Source organism: Ranitomeya imitator, chromosome 6 (genome assembly GCF_032444005.1).
Source record: "Ranitomeya imitator isolate aRanImi1 chromosome 6, aRanImi1.pri, whole genome shotgun sequence".
Taxonomy (NCBI): Eukaryota; Metazoa; Chordata; class Amphibia; order Anura; family Dendrobatidae; genus Ranitomeya; species Ranitomeya imitator.
The window spans coordinates 419,459,534-419,477,911 of record NC_091287.1 but is presented as its reverse complement, the minus strand read 5'-3'; the positions used below and the strand labels follow the sequence as shown (position 1 = coordinate 419,477,911).

Here is an 18,378-nt window from a genome sequence, read left to right as displayed (position 1 = left end):
GGCCGGAAAGCAGAGCATAGCGGTGACGTCACCGCTGTGCTTTCCATTTACACTATCTTGTATTTCACTTTCTAGCGTAAATTTATGATGAGTCTATAAAACCGTACTTGGCCCTGCCGATCTAGCTAAGCCATGCCCATGTCTTAAATACTCCAAAGGTCGCAAATTTTTTGCGCACCTATGCAATTTTAATATGAGATCAGTGTTACAAATCTTTATCATATCTTCGATTTGTAATTTTTTTTTCTTTTTTTTTTTTAATGAAGGTGAGCTCAGTATTGAATGGCATGCTGGACCTAAGCTTCAGACAGCGAACAGTTCATAAGCAGCAAGGCACACAATTGGTTAATGCAGTGCTTAAAAATTGGAAGAAACTGGACAGCTGGTGGGCACCAGAATCTGCTCCGGAGAGTAAAATGGCGGTCCTAACATTACTTGCCAAGGTGCTACAGGTATTGGAGACAAGACATACTCCCTTCTATATTTGTATTAATTCTGGAATTACTGTACACTTTGTTTTGGGCTATACCTGAGTAACACTATTCTTCCATCACTCTTCCTTTGCAGATTGATGCAAAGCTGTACTCCAATGTTTGTACTTTTTTTATTACTTGGTTTGTAATTGATTAGAGGGAAAAAGCCCCAAAAGGAGTCATAAATCTAATAAAAATATGGATCAATTTTATTGTACATGGTTTAAAAAAAATAGATAAAATGTTGACATATAACAAGTTGTCAACACGCCAGATAATAAGGCAAAAAGTAGTATTTGCGCCAGGTTCACATAGGCCTCATAGACTGATGACCAAAGCAATAGGGACGCATTTGGGGTGAGCAGAGGGTGCAGTGCATCACTTTATGGGTAAGATTGGCCAACTTTCTCCTTACGTATTTGACTCTGTCATGTTTGTTTTGGCCATCAGGCTATTGGGCTTAATAGTGATGTCCCATGTGTAACTCTTATCAATACTAATGTCTGCCTTATTATCTGGCATATTGTCACATTTATGTGTCCGCCTTTGGCTATATTTTAAATATGTACAGTAAAATTGATTCATATTTTTAATTCGTATTGTTAGGCGCATGACTTATTTTGGGCCTTTTTTCATTCATATTGTTAGGCGCATTACTTATTTTACACCTTTGTTTTTAATTCATATTGTTCGGCGTATGACTTATTTTGGGCCTTTTTTTTGTGTTTGCAATTTTTGCATGAATTGGTAGTCATTTGCTATAAGCTTTCACATGTCTAGCTCTTTATTGGGTTATGTACCAAGTGGATCAGGTATTTCTAAGTTTGTGTCTGATTAGTAGCCACTGTTCACGTGTTTTTATATTTATTCCATCATTGTCTTACAATGAGCCCGATTCCTCAAATCTTTCACTCCAACATACTGACATAAAGCTTTTAAAAGTTGCAAAATTTAGGCACATCTCTAAGTTGTGTCAAAATTTTGAGATACTTGGTATTTTTATGGCAGTTTCTCCCAGCTCCCATAAAATGGGTGGAGGCAGGGTGGGGTCCGTCAGGGGCTGGACACAGCATCTCATCTTATTCATGATAGGCCATCGTGTTCCCTATACCAGAGATCTCACTCCAGGGGTGAGATTTCACAGACGCTCAGATTCACGAAGCGGTGTGCATCTCTTCATGATTCAGGAGCATCTTATTCCAGCATACCCCATTTTAAAGACGTGTGTGATCAACCCTATGACTACATGCCAAGTTGCTATTAATTTGCATACTTTTTTTATCTAATTTTCGCCTTGTCCTGTACCACATTACATCTAATGTAAATCTTACAATGTCCTGTCGCTACAAACTCATAGACCATCAGTAGAAGAGTACAATTGAGTATTCATGTTATGCTTTTATCTCTTTTATTACTATTTTTTTCAGATTGAGTCTTCTGTGTCTTTTGATACAAACCACCCAGCATTTAATGACGTATTTAAGACCTACTTAAGCATTCTCCTTGATCAGAAGCTTGGACTGAATTTGAAAGTATGTCACTCTAAATGCATAAGCATTGTCACACGTTTTGTTCAGGCTTTGCATTATTTTCCTAAAAGTTTTCTTTGCTTCTTTACAGTAAGAGTAGTATTGTTTCTAGTTTAACAATTTTTTTTATAACTTTTATAACACTGATTTTTATTAAGTTTTATATATTTTTAACAATCAAAACAACCACAAAATATTCAGATTTTAACAAGCAAAATAGACAAAGAAAAGAATCAATGAGGATAGGGTACATAAAAGTTTAACTGATGGAAAACATTTCCCTCTAGTGACATCAAAGCATATTGCAGACTAAAACCATAAGACTCAACTTCCAAATAAAAAACTTAAAGGGAACCTGTCACCCCGAAAATCGCGGGTGAGGTAAGCCCACCGGCATCAGGGGCTTATCTGCAGCATTCTGTAATGCTGTAGATAAGCCCCCGATGTTACCTGAAAAAGGAGAAAAAGACGTTATATTATACTCACCCAGGGGCGGTCCCGCTGCTGGTCAGGTCGGATGGGCGTCTCCGGTCCGCTCCGGCGCCTCCTATCTTCTTTCCATGACGTCCTCTTCTGATCTTCAGCCACGGCTCCGGCGCAGGCGTACTTTGCTCTGCCCTCTTGAGGGCAGAGGATAGTACTGCAGTGCGCAGGCGCCGGAAAGGTCAGAGGCCCGGCGCCTGCGCACTGCAGTACTTTGTCTGCCCTCAACAGGTGCGGGACCGCCCCTGGGTGAGTATAATATAACGTCTTTTTCTCCTTTTTCAGGTAACATCGGGGGCTTATCTACAGCATTACAGAATGCTGCAGATAAGCCCCTGATGCCGGTGGGCTTACCTCACCCGCGATTTTCGGGGTGACAGGTGCCCTTTAATATATTATTTACACCAGATGCCATAATAAACCAAACCCCATCCACTTATTAAATTCAAATTTCTTATTTAGCAATTGACAAACAGAAAACAGGACACACACATTAAAGGGAACCTGTCACCAGGTTTGGCCGATACAACATATGGCCTCCAAGTTTCAGCATTCTATAACGCTGTAGATAAGCCCTCGATCCGACCTGAAAGATAAGAAAAATAAGTTTTATTATACTCACCTGCGGGGCGGTCCGGTCCGATGGGTGTCCTGGTGTGGTGCCTCCCATCTTCTTGCAATGCCGCCCTCCTGCTTGCTTCACAGGCTCCCCGGCTTCTCGCTCCTGTGCAAGCGTACTTATCTTTTCATGTTGAGGGCAGAGCAAAGTACTGCAATGCATAGGCGCTGGGCCTATCTGACCTTTCCCGGTGCCTGTGCATCGCAGTACTTTTGTCTGCCCTCAACAGGGCAGATACGTATGCCTGCGCAGGAGCGCAATTCTGGGGAGCCATGAAGCAAGCAGGAGGGCGGAATTGCAAGAAGATAGGAGGCGCTGGACCTGGACCTGCGACACCCATTGGATCGGACCGCCCCGCAGGTGAGTATAATAAAACTTATTTTTCTTCTCTTACAGGTTGGGTTGGGGGCAGATATACAGCATTCTAGAATACTGTATATCAGCCCTGAAAGGCAGTGGTCGTATCTTATATCGGCCAAATATGGTGACAGGTCCGCTTTAAGGAGTCGGAAAAAAGATTTACTGGAGTCCAAAAAGGTAATGGCTACTGTTTTGAACTCAGAATTAATCCCAGGGAGCCCAAATAGCATCAAATCTGTCCACCTTCGCATTAATTAAAGCTGTCATGTATTCCATTCTACGAATATCAGCCATTCTATCTGTTAAGTTTTGCTAAGAGGGTGGAATGGTCCGTTTCCATTAGAAAGCAATCAAACACTTAGTTGCGGTTAACATATGCAATAATAATTTAGCAAACAGATTGCAGGGTCCATCTCAGCTCCCACAAAAAGTACCCTTTGTATTAAAACTTTAACTAATTCCCAAAATCCGACCACCCCAGGGCAAGACCAGCAAATGTGATTATTAAGAACCAGTTGCTAAGACACATCGCCATCAAATATTCAGATACTTTCGGGTGTGGTACCAAAACCTATAAAATCTTATATTGAATCTCTTTATATAACGTACAAATGAAAGATTTGTCCTCTTTGTCCAAAATACTCTGCCAACATTGTGAGGACAACTCCTTCCCTAGGAGAGACTCCCATTTAATCATATAGGGGTGTTATTTCGGAGGATCCTCCTGAGGAGAGTTTATACTCTCCTAAATATTAGATCTCAACCCCTTAGTTGATGGGCCCCTTTTACATAACTTATCAAACTCCATTTGGGAGACATTCATTGAGCAAAAAATCGAAACTACTAGACGTTTAATCTGCATAAATTGGAAGAATTATCTATTGGTTACAGAGAATTTAGATTTAATAAGGTCGAACCAGAGAATTTCCAATATATCTCTGTCAACCAAGTCCACATATCTGAAAATTCCTGCTGAAATCCTCGGATGGACCACTTTTGGTTCTAAGCTATTTGGGATCAGGGGTTGATAAATGATATTATTGGAGAACTAGGAGAGGTCAGACCATGGCACTTCATACATGAGACAAACTTCTCTTGTAAACTTTCTATACTTTAAGAGATCTTGATGGTGTTACGGTAAGTTCAAAGGACAGTGGGAAACAAGGACACAGTGTGAAACATGGTGACTTTACTGAAACAGCAAAAGGAAACAGTATATTCAAGTGATTTAAAATGTGTGAATCTCTAGATAATACAATACTCTTTGGGCGCAATAAGACGGCTGTATATAGGACTGAGCTCAGACGCACTGAATGGACTGGCCGGTGTCTCTCCAGACTCAAGGGTAACAGCTACATGTATTTCTATGCAGCTGCCACGATTGGGTTGGAAGAGCGGCCATTCAGTCTGTGCACTGTGTTGTGAATTGGGTCCGATTTATACGGCCATGTGTGCCGTATTGGGATGCTCATATTCTGTGTCCCTCAACACCCATGATATTTATGCAATTAATTAATGGTAGCAAGTCCAATAAATGTCAAAGTCAAGTAAGCCTCTTTTGATTACATGCACCAAGCTTTATGCCTTCCCCTGAGGCGTAATAAGACTTAGTGATTTTAGTGATGCACAGTGTTGGCTTTGCTCCAAATATAACTTTTGGAATTAAGGCTGAAAGGTTCAACTTTGTTCTTATTAGACCATGACAAAATTTCCCACATGCTTTCGGCAGACTTGATGTAGGTTTTGTTACTCCACTTGTGTTGAGCGAGGCCTAGCACGTCTAGTTGGAATGTGGCTGGAAGTATGTAAACTGCATACGTGTGGTCACATGACTGCCAGCTCTTACTGCCGTCACCAGAGAATTCTGACAGTGTGCGGTGCTCACACTGTGAGGATTCAGAGGTCTGCAGTCACATAGTGACTGTAGACTTTTTGCAAATGACCGAACAGCCCTTTTAAAGCCACGTTTACACATTCAGTATTTGGTCAGCGTTTTACCTCAGTATTTGTAGGCCAAAACCAGGAGTGGGTGATAAATACAGAAATAATGACGTGTTTCTATTATACTTTTCCTCTGATTGTTCCACTCCAGGTTTTGTTCAAGAAATACTGATGTAAAATACTGACCAAATACAGAGCATGGCCCAACAATGACTGCTAATTATGATCACAACCACATCCCCAATTATAAGGGGGTATTCACACTTAGGGTAAGTTCACACAGGGCGTTTTTGCTGCTTTTTTTTCTCTATCGCCTCATTGGGGGACACAGGAACCATGGGTGTATGCTGCTGCCACTAGGAGGCTGACACTATGCAAATAAAAAAGTTAGCTCCTCCTCTGCAGTGTACACCCCACCGACTGGAAGTAGGATATTCAGTTTAGCTTAGTGTCAGTAGGAGGTGGACACGGGTCTTTCATTAGACCCTTATCTACCTCAATGTGCGTCGTTTCTTTTCAGGTACCACGGAGGGATACAGGGTGGTCAGTCACACCTGTAGTCCCACAAAGAGACTATGAGTACGGCGTGTACTGCCACCCCGTATCCTCATAAGTCTGGTCGGCAGGACCCCAGCCCCTAACACTGAAGCGTGTTGAGGTGATTCAGACCCGGGCCTGCCTCCGTCTCCCACCCACTCGCCCACCAGAGCCTGTCTGTTCGAGGAGACACGGACGTCCCACTATGCTGGATTATCGGACGTCCGATCTTGGATGGGGAGGTACTCTCTCTCTCTCCCCCCAGGTACAGAGATAAGAAGATCACAGAAGAAAGAAGATCGGGAAAGAAGAAAAAAAAAAAAAAGAAATTCCTTTATTTTAATAGTGGGCCCCTTAATTCAGGTTACCTTTGCAGCAGTTTTAGGGCTCTCCTCAACACTTCCCCCGTGCTCCGGTGGTCATGGGATGTAATCTAGGTCCCGGCCTCTTCCAGGCCTAGCTGCAGAGTGGGGCATCGGGGGTCTTTTCCCCTTTAATTTTGCGGGTATTTGGGGCTGCAGGCATTGTTTTGCAGCGTTTTTCAATCCTCTGCGCCGCTCCCCCATCCTCCGGCGGTCACCAGCTCTAATTTAGGTCCCGGCTTCACTCGGGCCTAGCTGCAGGGCTGGCTCCGCCCCTCTTCTTCCTGCTTTTCGGGCAGGCTTTTTTCCCACCTAGCTCTTAGTCAGCTCCTTCCTGCCGGGACTTAGCTCCGCCCCCGACACTTGGCTCCGCCCCCTGGTCCCGCGCTTTAGCTCCGCCCCTTTTTCCTGTCTCAGAGCAGGCTTTTCAGCATGTGTCCCTGCAGTGTGCGCTTTTTCACTCCTGGACCTGGTCACCCTCTTGTGACTGCCATTTTTCCTATTGATCCAGATTGTACTTGTTTCCTGTGGAGCCTTCTCTTCCTGGCACAGCAGCCCTACAGTCTGGAGCTGAATACAGGATGACTGCACCTACTGTGAGTAGCTGCTCTGCAGCCCGACACTCTCCTCGGCTCTCCTATTCCCTAATGTTCTGGCATCAGTTAATGGGTCTGCTCATCATGAACCCACCGGCCAGGAGTTCCTACCCCGGGTGAGACAGAGGCCCCTATCCCTGGGTGGGCTTTCCTTCTGTCTCGGTCTGTGGCGGACCTCACCAGGATGTCACGTCCCTGGTGTCCGTGCTTGACAGATTGTCCCTCCCAGCCCCCCGCAGTTGCCAGTGGGTCACAGGATTCTCCATCCGGCCTTTTCAACACAGGTCACAAGAGATCCAGACAGGAGCGAAATTCTGTCCTTTTCCCGATCCATCTCGCCCTCCGGTCTGGCACGGTGAGATCCCTCTTCCAGATCCTCCTCTCCCGAGTCAGACGGGCGTCCTCGGTCATGTTTTCAGAGGAAGATTCAGACTTTGTTTCACTACAGGCCTCTAGCATGAGTGATAGGGTGCAAAGCCTTATTATTGCAGTCAACGAGACCTTAGGCATCATGGTTACATCTACGGAACCCGCAGAAAAGGCGGTGTCGTTTAGACGGTCAAAACCAACTTCCAAGGTCTTTGCTCTACACACTGAATTTGTTGTGGTACTTGCCAGGGGAAAGGTGAACCATACCAGATGCTTTCAGACAGGGAAGCGTCTCGGCATCCTATATCCCTTCTCCCCTGAGCTCATCGCTAACTGGACTGATTTCTCGGCAGCGGACTCGTCGGTCCCCAGACTGTCCGCCAACATGGTCCTTCGACTTTTCTAATGCAGCATCCCTCATGGATTCCAAGGATACAAGTATAGAATCGCTGGAAAAATCAGCCTTTTGAAGTGGCTGCTTCTGCTTTGTGCCTCGGCCATTGCCTCTACCTGGGTCTCAAGGACCACAGCTAGATGGACCAAACAGCCTTGTAAGGGTACCACGGCTGGACCTCTTCCGGGGGAGCTGGCCGACCTGACGTACCAGATTTCCTATGCAGGGAAATATTTGGTAGCTGTCTCCCTAGATGCGTGTCTTGTGCAGCTCAGGTATCCAGCAATATCGTGACCATCTGGCGGAATATTTGGCTCAAGACATGGCAGGTGGACTTGTTTTCAAAGAAGTCCCTTACCAGCCTCCCTTTCCAGGGGGCCCGTCTTTGACTACATGCTGGAACAAATTATTAAGGACGCAACGGGAGGCACGAGCGTCGCTGGCCTCCCCTGATATGGCAGTTCAGCTCCCTTTTTGTCCTTTCGCTGGTTCGTGGCGTCAGAATATTCCTCTGGCTAGCACAGACCGCGGTCTCGCCTGGCTAGAGAAAAGGCTTCCTTCAAGCCTACCCCTTCCTGGCGTTCCCTCAATTCCCATGGTAGGTCCACCAGGCCCAGACCTGGTAGATCTTCCTTGGCATAACTCATGCTAAGGGCCCAGTGTTCCTCCCAGTTTGGGCGGGCGTCTGTTTTGTTTTTTTTCTTTTTTGCAGGGATGTTTGGCTTGCCTCAGTCGAGGTCAGGGAGGTGGTATCCTCTGGATACAAGATGGGGTTCGCTTCGCGGCCCCGGAATCGCTTCTTCGAATCCCACCCTCTACAAGATCCTAATCTGATCCCAGGTTTCTTTGTGTCCATTGCCTTTCTTCTTTGTTCGGAGGTTATCGTTTCCATCTCAGTAGGAACGCTTCACAGGTTTCTATTCAAACCTGCTTGTAGTGCCGAAGAACAACGGCGCAGTTCGACCCATCTGGTTCCTAAGTTAGTGAACAAAAGGTTCTGCCTGCGGCATTTCAGGATGGAGTCCCTCTGTTCAGTATTGGCTTGCATGGAACCACAGGAATTCCTGTTCTCCATAGATATCCAAGAAGCCTATCTCGATGTTCTGATTTTCCCAGCACACCTGTGTCTCCTGCGTTTCGTGGTGCAGAAGAGTCATTTCCAGTTCATCGCCCTGCCACTCGGTCTTGCGACCGCACCCAGTGTCTTCATAAAGATCATGGCTACATTTATGGCCATTTTGAGGATCACGGGCCTAGTGCTCATTCCGTACCTCGAAGACATCAAGGCTCCGCCCCCTCTCAGGCCCAGGAGAGTGACAATCATCCGACTCCCTGTCCCGTTTCTGGTGGCTGGTCAGCAGAACAAAGTCTTGTCTTGTTCCGAGTCAGTGCCTCGTCTTCTAAGGCATGCTGTTCGACACCTGTCAGTTGAGGGTTTTTTTGTTATTTTTTTCTTCTCAAGGAGAAACGGGCAATTCTCCAGGACGGAGTTTTCTGCAAGGCCCTCGGCTGCCTTCCTTCCGTTCAGCAATGAAGGTCCTGGGACGAATGGTGGCAGCATCGGAAGCGTTCCCTTTTGCGCTGTTCCACTTCAGTAGGCCATCCTTTCTCAGTGGGACAGGTCGGTGCTGTCTCTGGATCGTCCGATTCGGCCTTCCGTCCGATTCTAATGGTCTCTCAGCTGGTGGCTGTCATCCCCTCTCATTCCCCAGGTCCGGTCCTTCCTTCTCGCCCATGGCAGGTGGTGACGACGGTCGCCAGCCTTCCCGGCTGGGGCACGGTTTCCCACAATCCGTCAGTTAAAGGGGCGTTGGTCGGAGCAAGATTCCCCTCTGCCGATCGACATCCTTGAGATAGCGGCCATTCTTCTGTCCCTGAGTCACTGGGAAAAGGTTCTCAGAGGTCTGCCAGTCAGAATCCAGACGTCCAATGCCACGGCTGTGGCATATGTCAAACACCATGGAGGGAATCAGTCTCTTGGAAATGGCGGAGGTATCCAAGATCCTCTTCTGGGCAGAGGCGACGGTTCCGGCACTATCCGCAGTGCATATTCCCGGTGTTGGCAACTAGGCCGCGGTGTTTTTCTCTGCCACGAGGGCCTTTCGGCAGGAGAGTGGTCCCTGCATCGGGAGGTCTTCCTTCAAATTTGCCTTTGATGGGGATCTCCGGACGCGGATCTCTTGGTGTCGCGACTGCTTAGGAAGGTTCCACCGTTTATTTCCAGGTCCGCGACCCTCTTGTAGTGGAGACCGATGCTTTGGCCATTCCTGGGTCGCATTTTGTATTTCCCTATCTGTTTCCTCCCCTTCCCTTCTTCCCAGGCTGTTGAAGATCATTGCGGAGGGGGTGCCGGTCTTTCTGATCGCACCAGATTGGCCCAGAAGGTTCTGGTTCGCTGAGATCGCCAATCTCCTCGCGGACTTCCTCTGGAGGCCCCAGACAGGCCAGATCTTCTGTCCCAAGGACCGATCTGCCACCAGAGTTCTTGGTTGCTCAATTTAACATCTTGGCTGTTGAATCCTTCCATTTGGCCTTTTCTCAAGGCGGTACTTGATGCTGGCCTTGACCTTAGTCCTCTAAACGGTCAGGTAGCAAAGCTTTCCATTCTCTTTCTGAAGTCCCATTTCAGAAGTCCTTGACTTCCTGTTCTCAGGTCAGATATTTAGATCTGAGAGACCTCGGTGGTTGATACCTCTTAATGGCTAACTGAAAAGATGGTAGCAAATTGCAAACCTTCGAGACTTCTCAGGCCTCTTCATCAGGCATAGACTAATTAAATTCCAAATATTTTATCTACTGGCTATCACGGTACAAGGATATATATCCGTCCCGTTCTCAGGTCAGAACTTTTCTTCAAGGAGTGGTGCATGCAGCTCTCTTGTACCGGACTCTCGTGGATCCCAAGGAGCTTAATCTTGTTCTGGAGGCTGTGGGTTCCCCCCTTGAACCTCCCCATGAGGCCTCACTGTCTGTTCTGTCCTGCAAGGTGTCGTTTCTGGTGGCCATCACCTCCATTAGGCGCGTCTCGGAGTTGGTGGCTCTCTCCTGTCGCCCCATTTCTTGGTTCTTCACCAAGATAAGGTAGTTTACGGCCATCGTCGCCTTTTCTTCCCAGGGTGGTGTCCTCCTTGTTACTTCAATAAGATCGTCCTTCCCACCTTTTTGTTCTGCTCCGACCTATTCTCTGGAGCGTTCGCTGAACAGGCCAGACCTGGTCAGGGCGGTGAGGATCTATTTGTCTAGGACCACCTTCTTTAGGAAGACGGACCGTCTATTTGTCATTCCAGACGGTGCGCCAAGAGGCCTGCCAGCCTCCAAGGTTATGATTGTTCTCTGGATCAGACCTGCTATTCTGGAGGCTTACCAGGTCAGGAACAGAGTGACTCCTCCTGGGATTAAGACTCACTCTGCCCCGGGCAGTGGGCGCCTCCTGGGCGGTACACCATGGGGCATCTGCCCTACAACTTTGCAAGGCAACCTGGTGTTCCATTCACTCATTTGCCAAATGTTATAAGCTCCATACCTACGCTTTGGCAGTTGCCAGCCTAGGCGGAAGGATCTTGCAGGCGGCAGTGGTAAGTTCTCCGACCTGAATGGAGTTTTTTTCTGCTGTTCCCACCCCAGGGACTGCTTTGGGACGTCCCATGGTTCCTGTGTCCCCCAATGAGGCGATAGAGAAAACAGGATTTTTGGTTGCTTACCGTAAAATCTGTTTCTCGGAGCCTTCATTGGGGAACACAGCACCCTCCCAAGTTGAACAGCTCTGTTTTATTGTGTCATATTGTCACAGTTTGACTTTCTATCTTTAACATGTTGCTTCTCCTACTGCTTTTTTCACTAACTGAATATCCTACTTCCAGTCGGTGGGGTGTACACTGCACAGGAGGAGCTAACTTTTTTATTTGCATAGTGTCAGCCTCCTAGTGGCAGCAGCATACACCCATGGTTCCTGTGTCCCCCAATGAAGGCTCCGAGAAACAGATTTTACGGTAAGCAACCAAAAATCCTGTTTTTCCTGCAGCAAAACCTGATCTTCTTGGCAGGAAAGAAGGTGTGTCAAAAACGCAGGTGTAGGTGCATTTTTTTGTTGCGTATTTGGTGCGTTTTGTGCTGCGTTTTTTTTCTCTTTGTCCATGCTAATGTCCTTGTATTTTCAGCAGTAAAAACGCAGCAAATAACGATACCTGGGTTTTTGCTGCGTTTTTTCAACACCCATTCAAGTCAATGGGTGAAAAACGCTGAAACAATGCAGCAAAAATGCTGAAAGAAGTGACATGCTTTATGTCCCAAAAAAAAAAACGCGGCAAAGCACAAAATCCTGATCACACGAAAAACCAATGTCTGTGCAAGAGATTTCTGAAATCTCATAGGCTTTGCTGGTACTGTAAAACACAGCTGAAAATTAGCATAAAAAAAACGCAAAAAAAACACTGCAAAAAAGCCCTGTGTGAACTTACCATTATGCAACCAGATTATTAAGTTTTGGTATCAAAATGATTTCAGTTTGTTTCTCAATCAAATTGTACATGTAATGGGCGACATTAAATATGGAAGCAGTTCTGAAATGATTCTTCTTAGTATGATTTTGTTTCAAATGTCAAATACCTGCCAAATTAATAGGGGTGTGTAGAATTTATATACCCACTGCATATCTCCTGTCTTTTCTGTTAATATATTTGAGAGTAATCTGTATTGAATTTTAGGTGGGTGGGAGATCCAGTATTTTCAGCACCTTGTGCATACTCAAGTTTAACTAGGAAAAAAGTTGTAATTGTATAACCCTTGTGTTCTAATTGAATATTATTGTGCTCTTATATTTGTACTTTTGGAGTGTTTATGATGCCAAATTATTTCTTTCTTAGAGTCAAGCTGTTATCATACTTCCCTTCTTTACCAATCTAAAAGAAGAAAGATTGCGCGAGCTGAAGAATGCCCTTGATCAGTTTGTGGCCTTTAACTTTCCAATGAAATCTAATGAATTCCCTAAAGGCACCTTAAAGTTCAATAATTATGTGGACTGTGTGAAGAAGGTGGGTAATGTTAGATCCAGATTTAATGTATACCTACAGTATCATTCATCCTCTAATAATACCCTCCATGTTATTCTAGAATGAAATGTTTGTTCTGAAAAGACAATTAACCTTCTGCATAGACTGCTATAAGAAAGTCAGTATTGCCCGATCCAAATAGTTTTTATCATGTGTCTTTAATTTTCAGAGATGTTTTGTATAATTTAACAATACGCCAAAGACTTATTGTTTATCACAACCCTACCCCTTTCCCAAATCTACACTTTCCAGCAACCAACTGTGGGTGTTTGGGAAGTTGAAGGTGGCCTTTAATTTCACCTACAGCAAAATGTCTCATTAGCAGAATGAAAACCCATTCACCAAATTCACTTTATTTACGTTACAAGAATTAGATGTAACAGAGGGAGAAAGATGGTTCCTGAGCACGGACACTTGCCTATAATTATTTTACTAACAGAGCTGGGATTTTTGTAGCTATTCCCCTCTAAGGAATCTGTTAGCATGTTTTTACATATGAAAGTAGTGATATGGCTGTATATGGCGTTGTCACCCACTAAAAATATTACCTTGTAAAGCTAATACTGGGGCCCCTGCATGGTTCCCCTTCCCCTGGACCATTGCCTGAACCCAAACCCCTGGGGTCCTTGTGCGGCCAGTGCTTGAACTTGCTCCCCTGGTCTGTGTTTAGCCAGTGCTTGAATCTCTTCACAATACCTGTGTATCTGAACATGTACTTCGTGAATCCGGACTGTTATAGCAGTCTCCGAATCAAGCCCTGTCTGAGACTCCGTATCAGTATCTGTACTGCCTGAGGAGTAGTCTGAACGGAGCCAGAGTCCGTGTCTGCGTGCGTGACCCTTGGGGTCAGCAGCCGCAATAGCAGGGACTGCTTAGGAGAGGTACCTGGCGGCTATTTGCAGCTGAAGCCTAAGGCTATGTGCACACGTTCAGATTTTTTTTGCGTTTTTTTTTTCACGCTAAAAAAGCTATAAAAACTCATAAAAAATGCATACATTATGCATTCTATCATTTAGAATGCATTCTGCATGTTTTGTGCACATGGATGCGTTTTTTTCCGCGAAAAAAACGCATCACAGTAAAAAAAAATGAGCATGTTCATTATTTTTGCGGATATTCTGCGTTTTTCCCGCAATTCTATGCATTTGGGAAAAAACTCACAAAAACGCGTCAAAAATGCATGCGGATTTCTGGCAAAAAATTAATAAAGGGGATGGGAGAACTACAATACCCAGATAGATTAGCGAAATTAGGATTATTTAGTCTAGAAAAAAGACGACTGAGGGGCGATCTAATAACCATGTATAAGTATATAAGGGGACAATACAAATATCTCGCTGAGGATCTGTTTATACCAAGGAAGGTGACGGGCACAAGGGGGCTTTCTTTGCGTCTGGAGGAGAGAAGGTTTTTCCACCAACATAGAAGAGGATTCTTTACTGTTAGGGCAGTGAGAATCTGGAATTGCTTGCCTGAGGAGGTGGTGATGGCGAACTCAGTCGAGGGGTTCAAGAGAGGCCTGGATGTCTTCCTGGAGCAGAACAATATTGTATCATACAATTATTAGGTTCTGTAGAAGGACGTAGATCTGGGTATTTATTATGATGGAATATAGGCTGAACTGGATGGACAAATGTCTTTTTTCGGCCTTACTAACTATGTTACTATGTTGCTATGTTTTTGTTAGGAAAATTTCTGCCAGAAATCCTGACTTGTGCACATACCCTAAAAGTCTACCATCAGGAGGCCAACGCCTGCGGCAGAGTGGGTTCACAAACCAAGTGCACCACCTGCTTGCGTGGCATGCCTTTGTGGCGCGTTAATGTTTTTTGTTTTTTTTAAGAGCAATGATTCGGCTACCAATGAACTTCAGCCAGATTTGTCTATAATTTATCATGGCCGGATTATCAGCTCTCTAAAAATGGTGTAATTGTTAGTGTACGTTCACATTAGCGTTTTGCGTGTTTGCGTCGGGCGCCGCAGCGGCGACACATGCGTCATGCGCCCCTATATTTAACATGGGGGGCGCATGGACATGCATTGTGCTGCGTTGTGCGACGCATGCGTTTTTTTTGCTGCAAGCGTCGGGCGCAGAAAACGCAACAAGTTGCATTTTTTTGGCGTCCAAATTTCGGCAAAAAAGGACGCATGCGTCGCAAAACACAGCGTTTTAGCGTGCGTTTTGGTGCATTTTTATTTGCGTTGTGCGTTGCGTCGCCGACGCAGCGGCGCACAACGCAAATGTGAACGTAGCCTTATTGGGGACAGATGCCATACACCACTACTTGTGTAAAATGGTGTTGACAGTTTCTTTGCATGGCTTGCTTAGAACATTATAATAGCAGAGGTTCTGAATCTGATCATTTTTGTGTTCTTAGCCTTTATACCTGGGACAGTCTGGCAAAAAATATATGCAGTTCACTACGAATTGCAGAATTTAGCACTTTTATAATTCAGTTTTTGCCGGTGTGGTTCCCCTGTACTTTTTGAACGATCAAAAGCTGGATTTAAATTGCACATGATCTTAATCAGAGGTGGCCCAGGTAGTCCGTGAACCTGTTAGTTGGTTCATTTTTCAGAATAAAGTTTTATTAATTGACTAGATGGCAGCCCGATTCTAAAGAATCGGGAGTCTAGAATCCATATATACTTTATTTATTCAAATGTAAGAATAATACAATTAATAAATAATAGTAAGAAAGAACAAAAATATTAGGCAGTATATGGAGAAAACACCAAACAAAAGTTCAAAATTGGTGTGAAAATGTCACTGAACCACTTCACAACTAAATATATATAGTTTTGGTAAATGGTATTATCATTTTTTTTACGAAATTCGGCAGGAGCTTGAAGAGCAACGTCACTGGGCCCGCCTCCACGCAGTAGAAACTTGCTGTGAGGTAAAAATTCAAAAATCACACCAAAATGGCGGGCGGAGTGTGTCACAGTACAGCACGTTTCTGATTGGTCGCTCGCAGCAGGCGGCAACCAATCAGACACTGGACACTGTTGACGTCACTTATCTCCGGACATTAGCTCCGGACATTAGCTCCGGACATTAGCTCCGGACAAAGCCACGGAAGTTGGCACAAATTGCAGGAAGTAGTATTCTAGGCAATTATATATTAGATTATTCTAGTAATGTTTTTGAATTTGGAACATGAAGGACATTCAGTGACAATATCTAAATTTTGCATTACAATAGATGAGATCATAGCACAGAAAATCTACTGTTTATTATTAAGATAAATAGTAACAATAATAGACCATTGTACAATTTAACACTATTATGCAGTGTTCGAAATGTATTTGGTTCATTTATGCATCACAATGTGTGAAAAAAACTATGTATGCATTTGTATTAGTTTTTAGATGCCTTGGAACTGTCACAAAGCCCAGTACTGCTGCAGCTCATGGCGGAGATTCTTTGTAGGGATGACAAACATTTTATGGAAGATTTATTTCAGAACACCTTCAAAAAAGTTATAAAAAGGTAAAGAAAATTTTTGTACTTTTATTGTATTCTCTAAAATCTTCCCATGAACTTGGCTATTACATTATTTTTAGGCTATGTGCGCACGTTGTGTATTTGCTTGCATACATTTCTGCAAGATTTCTGCATCTCTTGGCAGCAAAAACGCGCTTTTTGCCTCGATTTTTGGTGCGTTTTTGGCACAGATTTGCATGCTTTTTTGTACAGCAATGAAGGCTTTTTTGAGCTAAATAAAAAAAATAAAAATTTGTGATGTAATTTCTTGGTTCAACACCACCTTTTTCTTTCTGATGCAGTAGCATCAGAGTAATAATATTAGGGCTTGGTGTGAGCAGCTGTCAATGACACCAAAACCTAGGCTTAGTAATGAAAAGGTGTCAGCTCGACACCCTCATTACTAAGTCGGTAAGTAAACACACACACATTGTTACTAGCCTATGTAGGAATGTTAATAGGAGCCTACATAGACTGTAACCAAACAGCAACCCTTAATTTAAAGAAATAAAATGCGTGGAGTCGCACATAATTTTCATAATCAGCAGAGGGAAAGCCAACTTTCTGAGGGCAAGCCAACTTTCTGAGGGCTGATGTTAATATTCTGGGAAAGAACCAATAGCCATAAAGGTTCCCAGTCTATTTGTATCTGCTCACAGCTATTTGCTTAGCCTTTACAGGGGGACCCCAGAAAAATTGACATATGGTCCCCCCTATAAAATCTAGCCAGCAAAGGCTAGGCAGACAGCTACAGGCTGATTTTAATACCCTAGGAAGGGGCCATGGATATTGGGCCCCCTCCCAGACTAAAAACATCAGCTCTCAGCCGCTCCAGAAAAAGCACACCTATAAGATGCGCCAAAATTCTGGCACTTAGCCTCGCTTTTCCTTCTTTTTTAAATTTGTTTATTAAACAAAAAACACCAAATGATAAATAAATTGCAAGTGGGTACATACAAAACAAAAAAACAAAGGTAATAGGATAATGTGTACAATACCAAGTATAAGGTGAAAAACTAGTAAGCTGTGTCCTCTTGCATAGACAAGAAACTATCCTAGATTAATTAGTGAACCACATATGTAAACGCTGTATAAATAAACGGTATAGTTACCACGAGGAGGCACCCGGAGACCCACCACACCAGACGCGCGTTTCGCAAGGAAATGCTTCGTCCAGGGGTGGTTGGGTACTGACCAGAGGGAGATTATAAGGAGGTCATGACCAATAGGAATAAGGAGAGGTTAAAGAAAAGATAGGCGGCACCTGTGTAAGCAGAAACTCCAGATGGAAAAGCGTCCCAGATAGTAGAACAGCGCCGGTGTATGGAAACCGGAAGTGACGATATCGGCCATATGACAGAGAACTGCGCAGCCGTAAACAAAAAGCTACCGTTGCTAGGACAACTAGAAAAAGTGCGGCAAGCAATGGACAGCGGCCATATTGAAACCCTAGCGCAGGCGCATAATAGCAGGGAGATGGTTGTCAAGGACACATACTACCAACAATGTATCTAAACCGCGCGTGCGCATACATAAAAAAAAACACAACATGAGCGCACCAGCGCAGGTGTCGGCATCGGTGGGCAACATAAGTAACAACACACAAATAGCGATAAGAAGTGAAAAAGCGCCAGTGTATGGAAAACGGAAACCGAATATGACAATACCGGCCATATGCAAAGAAACTACGCAGCCATATGAAAAAGGCTACTGTTGCCAAGACAACTAGAGAAAGTGCGGCCAAAAGTGGGCAGCCGCCATATTGAAACCCTAGCGCAGGCGCATAATAGCAAGGAGATAGTTGACAAGGACACATACTACCAACAATGTATCTAAACCGCGCGTGCGCATACATAATAGAACAACATAGACGCACCAACGTAGGTGTCAGTAACGGTAGGTAACATAAATAACAACGCATAAATAACGATCAAACAGAGTGGATACAGCCCTCGATAACTCAATAGACACCGGTATAGCCGTAATCATACCAGATAGAAAAAATGCGGCCGAGCAGAGACACTGGCCATACTATCATCCAAGCGCAGTCACATATTGACAAAGGGATGGTTGCCAGGGACGCATACAACCAGAAAGATGTATAACCGGCGCGTACGCACATAAGATGGACAGATACCAACGCACCAGCGCCAGCACAAAGGACATAACAGAAGACATAA

The 18,378-nt window shown here is 44.6% G+C and overlaps 1 protein-coding gene across 1 annotated transcript in view; it reads left to right on the top strand.

The window, feature by feature from the left end:
* PRKDC (protein kinase, DNA-activated, catalytic subunit) overlaps positions 1-18,378 on the top strand; it is a 448,603-nt gene that overhangs the window by 210,782 nt on the left and 219,443 nt on the right. Inside the window, exons 37-40 of the mRNA XM_069731310.1 lie at positions 267-452; positions 1,901-2,005; positions 12,526-12,693; positions 16,077-16,204. Coding sequence (XP_069587411.1) covers positions 267-452; positions 1,901-2,005; positions 12,526-12,693; positions 16,077-16,204 — 587 coding nt within the window. The remainder of the gene's footprint in view (positions 1-266; positions 453-1,900; positions 2,006-12,525; positions 12,694-16,076; positions 16,205-18,378) is intronic.